Below are 7200 nucleotides of genomic sequence, written 5' to 3'. Positions count from 1 at the left end.
CACACACACACACACACACACACACACACACACACACACACACACACTGGAGTATTACTCGGCAATCAAAAAGAATGAAATCTGGCCATTTACAACTATGTGATGGAACTAGAGGGTATTACAGTAAGTGAAGTCAGAGAGAGACAAATATCACAGGACTGCACTTATATGAGGACTTTAAGACACAGAACAGATGAACACAATGGAAGGGAAGCAAAAATAATATAAAAACAGGGAGGGGGACAAAACATACGAGACTTAAATATGGAGAACAAACAGAGGGTTCCTGGAAGGGGTGTGGGAGGGGGGATGGGCTAAATGGGTAAGGGGAATTAAGGAATCTACTCCTGAAATTATTGTTGCACTATATGCTAACTTGGATGTACATTAAAAAAAATAAACAAGAAAAAAAAAGAAAAAAAAAATACACTGTGGATTACCTATTTTTTTCACAACAGAAACTACAAATCCTATTAAGTCCACCTCAGAACAAGGTGGCTGGAAGTCTGGATCCAATAGTTTGTTAAAGTAAAGGGGCTCCCTCGGCTGATAAACTTGGAATAGGAGTTCATCTGAAGCCTACAAGAAAAAAAAAATCAGTGGATGTAGATTCTCTAAACTAATATGCATTAATCAAAATTAAAAAACTACAATGAAAAGTTTGTACCGGTAGTTGTTGATACTGAGTTTTCTTTGTTGCTGTGAGCTGTATGTGAGCTCTTTCAGATTTACTTTTAGATTGTGACGTTGCAAGATGATAGATTCTGTATCTTTTTCCCTCTGTTAACAGGGAATATAAATCTGATGATGGACGCCAGATACTCAATGTAACTAGATAAAGAGGAAAAAGACATAATACAAGAACTGATATTCATTAAAATTCTTATAAAACAAATATGGTAACAACAAAGATCCAAGGATTACATCATTATCTTGTGGGCACTGGTAGCCCACTTTGGCTCCTCTGATACATGTTGACTTTATACTTTAGCACTTGAAGTCATTTTGTTAATAAATAGTACTTGAACTTAAAAAAATTTACATACTGACCTGAATCTTTTTCTTTTTTCCCATAGCTTATGATACGCATCTTCCACACAGTTGTAACATCCCTTGGTAACATTTGTTCTCCTTGCTCAGCAGATTCCATAGCCTTCCTGAATTCCAGCTGGATCTGTGCTTGCTTCTTATCATTCAACATCTGTCTGTGATTATTCAAAGCTCTTATCTGCTCTTCACTGAAATAAGCCTATGATCATTTAATTTATTAAGGCAAATTTTATTAGAATAAAAGGCAAACAAAACAAAAAACCTCACCCACTGTAAATGAACCTCTTTATTTATTTTGTAATGTTTGTTTATTTTTGAGAGGGAGAGAGGCAGAGCGTGAGTGGGGGAGAGGCACAAGGAGAGACAGACAGACAGACAGACAGACAGACAGACACACACACACACACACACACACACACACACACACACACAGAGTTCGAAGCAGGCCCTAGGCTCTGAGCTGTCAGCACAGCCCGATGCAGGATACGAACTCACGGACCATGTGAGATCATGACCTGAGCTGAAGTTGGATGCTTAACCGACTGAGCCACCCAGGCGACCCATGAATCTCTTTAAATAGGGATAAAATACGACAGAACTGAGTTCACTTCAATAATACGACAATATAAAAATTGAGATTAATGTACTTAGCTTATCACATAACAAATATTTTCAGGTGCCTTAGACCGTTCACCTATCTTTCTGACAAATTTCCCCAGGGCCAAAATAACCCCCTACTTATAAATGTACCGTAATAATCATAACTGTCATCAGCATTACAAATGGCTGACATTTGAATGCTCCCTATATTTGAGGAATGGATCTGTGTGTGATAAATGTATTAATTCATTTAATCCTTACAGTAACCCTGTGGAGGTGGGCACTGTATTGTTTGCATGTTATAGATGATGAAACTGATGCAGAGAGAATGAATCACTTGCAGGGCATACAGGGAGAGGCAGTTCAAGAGCTCCCATTCTTACCCCGCTGCAGTACAATTTTATTAACTCTCTGGAATAGCAGATATGACTGAAAACAGACATGTGCCTCAAGCACTTCTCTCTGCCTCCACACTTCTCTCCCAGTCATTTTAGCACATTGCTGTCTGTATCTCTTCGGATGCTTACTCAGTATAACAAAAATGAATGAACAAAAAATAAAATCAAATGAAACAGGAAATAGAATCCCAACACAGAGCACACTAGATAGCTGCTGCCTCACACGTGTTAATATCCACAGTGGGAAGGGAAGCTATGGAATCTCCGTGCCCTGAAAAGGTCTTTCTAAATATGAAGAGTGTTTAAACACGATTAAAAAAACCAAACTGTGATTCCAAAGTCTTCCAACACTCAACACTGTCACTGAAAACAAACCCTTTTGACGGGGTCTCTTAGAAATGGATGGCTATCTTTCCCTCCAAGAACTGCATTAACAACTTTATCTAAGTGAAAGCTCCAGAATCATATACTCCTAGGACCTAGTGATCAAGCCACTCACAGATTTTTCCCTTGACACTCCTCACAGGGTGAATCTCAGTTGTAACATTTGGTAATATGAAGGAATTCTATTCCGAAGAGCACTTCTCTCCTAACGGAGTGCTGTTTATTTCGTAGTCCTACTAGTTAAGAAAGTTAAGGCTATCAACCAGATTTATTGCCATCAAATAAACGAGATTAATCAATAAACAACAGTTTTCTTAAAACTTCCCCTCCTATCTAGCCAACTAATCCCAGAATTTGCATTAACTAGATACCCAGGTGTCTAAAAACTTAGGAGGCAGCTTACCTTAATAAATGATGTTCTGATAATAGTAACTAACATTGATAATGGAACTTTACAACAGTACATTTTTGCATTTATTATCTAATTTGATCCCCAAACAACTTATTTTATGCCCATTTTATAGCTATTTTATGCCCAGTTGTCTAATAAATGGCATAGCCGTGAATCTAACACAATTTAGTGCTTCTGACACTTTTCCACCAAAATATTCTTAGAGGATTATCAAATAAACTCTAGGTAGGATCTGAGAAGCAGGTGAGAACATGGCAACTGAGACACTGCTTTGAAGATACTTGTTTTATCTGAAAAGTAAACAAGTTTTGCTTGTATTTGAAGCCACGTTTATTTAATACATAAAATGATTTAAAGGGTGCTTGGGTGGCTCAGTTGGTGAAGCGTCCGACTTCAGCTCAGGTCATGACCTCACAGTTCGTGAGTTGGAGCCCCCACGTCGGGCTCTGTGCTGACAGCTCAGAGCCTGGAGCCTGCTTCACATCCTGTGTCTCCCTCTCTCTATCCCTCCTCCGCCACTCTCAAAAATAAATAGACGTTAAAAAAAATTATTTAATCCCTCTGTCCTCCATTTGGTATAGAACTGAAATGCACTGGTTTGGCACATCACTGAGCACTCCAGAGATGCACACATCATCTCTGAGAAACACCAATTCAATACAGCACCTCCTGTAATGGCCAGAAGACCGACAGCAGCTTCCCACCTTAAAGGATTAAGGTTAAGTAAGACTCGTTGTGCGCCCTCTTACTCTCTCACCTCAAGGGAAGCCGGGTCTGGTGCGTTCTTCACTGCTTCATAAAGCTCTGCACCATCTTGCAGAGCACAGACTTGCTGTCTTGTTAATGCACGTAATGGTACACATCGTTTTGTTATATTTTCTAGGAATAAAGCATCACTAATTAGCTGACCCACACATTTTTAAGAACACTGAAAATTGGAGAAATAAGCAAAAAGTACCCAAAGAAGGGAGGCTAAAAAGCAAAACACAATTTATCTGCCACAAGTTTTCTAGGAAAATGTGAAATTAGTGTACTCACGCCTGGCTTAAAAAATTGTCACACAGGGGCGCCTGGGTGGCTCAGTCGGTTAAGCGTCCGACTTCGGCTCAGGTCACGATCTCGCGGTATGTGAGTTTGAGCCCCGCGTCGGGCTCTGTGCTGACTGCTCAGAGCCTGGAGCCTGTTTCAGATTCTGTGTCTCCCTCTCTCTCTGACCCTCCCCCATTCATGCTCTGTCTCTGTCTCAAAAATAAATAAACGTTAAAAAAAAAAATTAAAAAAAAAAATTGTCACAGAGTTTAGAGTCAAATTTGTAAATTAAGTAAATGATTTCATGACTCATTTAATCATGAAAACAGCATGAGCTGGTGAATCAAAAATGAACAGTTCAATTTTTCCACAGAATTATATAGAAAATGAAGTTGAAAATCATGAAAAAATGCAGAACATAAAATTTTCAGCCATAAAAATAGATAAAAAAACAAATCATCATGTCCTTTATGTAAAAAATACTATGATATATTAAAATTGATGCCAGGGAAACAAGATCTAGCTCCAGATGTAATAACATGACAACCAACAACCACAACAACAAAAATGCAAAAGTTATATAAAGTAGATAAGGACAATGAAGAAAGAAAATGATGAATAGTTTAGGGAAAATAATTGTTTTTTGAGTGTTTATCTTTCTTGTGTATTCAATATATATGGCATATAACAATGTGTAAATTTAAGGCTTATGTGTTGTTTTGATGTAATTATATAGTTAATATGATTGCCATTGTATTGATATTTACCACAGCACAGTAGTACAATATTGTCCATATTCATTATACTGTGCATTGGATCACCACAGCTTATTTACTGCTCATTGTTAAGTTTTATCCTTAAACACCATCAATTTTACCCTCCTGCCCCCTCATTCCCTGGTAACCACCATTTTACTATCGTTTTGTAAGTCTGACTTTGTTATATTCCACATATAAGCGGTACCATACGGTATTTGTCTGAGGTAAAAGAATTTGGCAGTTTCTTCCCTTGTTGCTATTGTTTCTCTAGGGCCAAAAAAGGGGCACTATAAATATTTTGGTACTGAAGCTTAAGAGGAAGTTTACTTAAGACTACTGAAAAGTGAGGGGCGCCTGGGTGGCCCAGTCAGTTAAGCTTCTGACTTTGGCTCAGGTCATGATCTCACGGTTTGTGGGTTCAAGCTCTGTGTCAGGCTCTGTGCCGACAGCTCGGAGCCTGGAGCCTGCTTCAGATTCTGTGTCTCCCTCTCTCTATCCCTCCCCTGCTCATGCTCTATCTCTCTCTGCTTCTCAAAAATAAATAAACATTAAAATTTTTTTTTGTAACAAAAACAAGACTTCTGAAAAGGGCTGTGGTTATATAATGTTTTATTGCCTAAGACAATTACAAGTATCTAAAAGCTCAGTGTGTTGAATAATGAGGTGATAATTTGGGGTCAGTTCAATGTTTATCTGTATATCTAGGTAATACTTTTATTTTTATTTTTTAAGTTTATTTATTTATTATTTGAGAGAGTGTACACACACACAAGCATGCAGGGGAGGGGCAGACAGAAAGGGAGAGAGAGAATCCCAAGCAAGGTCCATGGTGTCAGCGTAGAGCCCCTCATGGGGCTTGAAGCCACAAACTGTGAGATCATGACCTGAGCCAAAACCAAGAGTTCGACGCTTAACTGACTGAACCACCCAGGTGCCCCTATGTAGTATTTTTTTTTAAAAACTTAAAAAGCCAGATCTAGAATAGGAAAAAGAAGTCTATTACTCAAAGACAATTCACCCAATTACAAAAGTTAAATCAGAGAAGTCTCTAAAACGTCTAATTAAAAGAAAACAAAACTTGTCCTATTTAAAACAACTTATAGTATACAACCCATCTTACCGTCATGCTTTTCAAATTCTGCTTGAATTTTATTGAATAAGACTTCTAGTTTCTTTTGTTGGGCCTCTGCATATTTGGTCGCCTCCCTTTCTTCCTCTCTTTCATTGCGAAATATGCATAATCCAGATGGAGTCTTCTCCATCCACTGTAATGATGTGTGAAACAAAAGTACATGGTAGGAAGGGATCATTCAAATTAATTGTCCCCCCAAAAAGAAATACATAGTGAACGCCAAAAATGTACCATACCTGTATGGGGTATGTTCTTTGAATAACTACATCAACACAACCAACGTTTCCTCCATCACTAAAAAGTGATGACAAGGGGAGAGGGAAAGGTCTAGGATCAGGAAAGAATCCAAGTTTGGCATACCAGCAAGCAGGCCGAGTACTATTCGCAGATATCTGGACAAATTAATGGACAAATCAACTTCTAAGTTTATATCCAACTCTATTTCAGATTTTATAACATTTTCATTAATTCTTCCATTCATTCAAACATATTCACTTTTAAAAGTCCCATGAAGAAAAGACAGTACAAAAATTATACAAAAGTGAAAACACTTTCAAAATATAGTCTCTCAAAAAATTGTTTATGCTGTTATAGTCTTAATGTAAATATTAGTATTAGAAAATTAATAAAAAAGACTCCAAATTAAACATGATGGATTAAAATGTACTTATTTACCTAGGTTCCCTCAAAAATCCTACAAGGATAAAGAGAACTGGAGACAGGAGGACAATGGATGAGACACTGGCAAAATTTTGGAAGCTAAAAGCCTACTGGACACCTGGTGGTAAGTAACGAAGCAGCCCGAGAAATGTTAATAAAAATAGCAAACATTCATAAAACACTTATCATGGTGCCTGGATAGTGTTAAGTACCTTATGTCTATTAACAGTTAATCCTTACAACAATCCTTACTCCCATTCCATACTCCTGCTTCATTCTTATTCCCATTTTACAGATGACAAAACTGAAGTATAACCTGCCCAACATTACTCAGCTGGCAAACTTGTATGGAGCCAATATGGAAGAAAATAATTTAGGGAAATCACTTAGAATTTGGAGGCAACAGGTACCTCTGGAGGAAGGAGCGTAAGGTGCAGCCGAAAACAGAAAGAATGGTTGAGATTTTGTATAAAGATAGTTAAGACCTCAGATTTCATTTCCTAACCCGAGCAGCCCGGTGACTGTCCTTCTCTCACACCAAGAAGAACCCAGGACAATTTACTTTCTCGACAAGCTGAATTATACATATCCTGGGCTCTGGAACACAAGGCAGAGACAGCTGGGGTGAGGGTGAGATTCTATACTGAAAACAAAAAATGCAAGGAAAATCCTTATGCTGAAAATGAGTCTACTGGTTTTCTTATTCTGTTCAGCTCTCAGACCAGTGACTGATATTTGAGGGTCTCCTAATGAAAACACAAGCCCTGTCTTATCACG

General features: G+C 38.1%; 1 protein-coding gene across 5 annotated transcripts in view; it reads right to left on the bottom strand.

The window, feature by feature from the left end:
• The window catches only part of BRCA2 (BRCA2 DNA repair associated), a 59934-nt gene that overhangs the window by 13897 nt on the left and 38837 nt on the right, over positions 1-7200 (bottom strand). For 3 of the 5 annotated variants that reach the window (XM_040448152.1, XM_040448154.1, XM_040448153.1), the window contains exons 19-24: positions 6000-6155; positions 5752-5896; positions 3602-3723; positions 1051-1249; positions 668-831; positions 441-579 (exon numbers count right to left, since the gene is read on the bottom strand). In XM_040448152.1, the coding sequence (XP_040304086.1) occupies positions 441-579; positions 668-831; positions 1051-1249; positions 3602-3723; positions 5752-5896; positions 6000-6155 (925 nt within the window). Of the gene's footprint in view, positions 1-440; positions 580-667; positions 832-1050; positions 1250-3601; positions 3724-5751; positions 5897-5999; positions 6156-7200 lie in introns of those variants that run through there. The other 2 variants (XM_040448155.1, XR_005782342.1) reach the window with 2 other exon arrangements.

Source organism: Herpailurus yagouaroundi, unplaced genomic scaffold (genome assembly GCF_014898765.1).
Source record: "Herpailurus yagouaroundi ecotype Mexico unplaced genomic scaffold, PumYag 197, whole genome shotgun sequence".
Lineage (NCBI taxonomy): Eukaryota > Metazoa > Chordata > Mammalia > Carnivora > Felidae > Herpailurus > Herpailurus yagouaroundi.
This window is presented reverse-complemented; position numbering and strand designations above follow the sequence as displayed.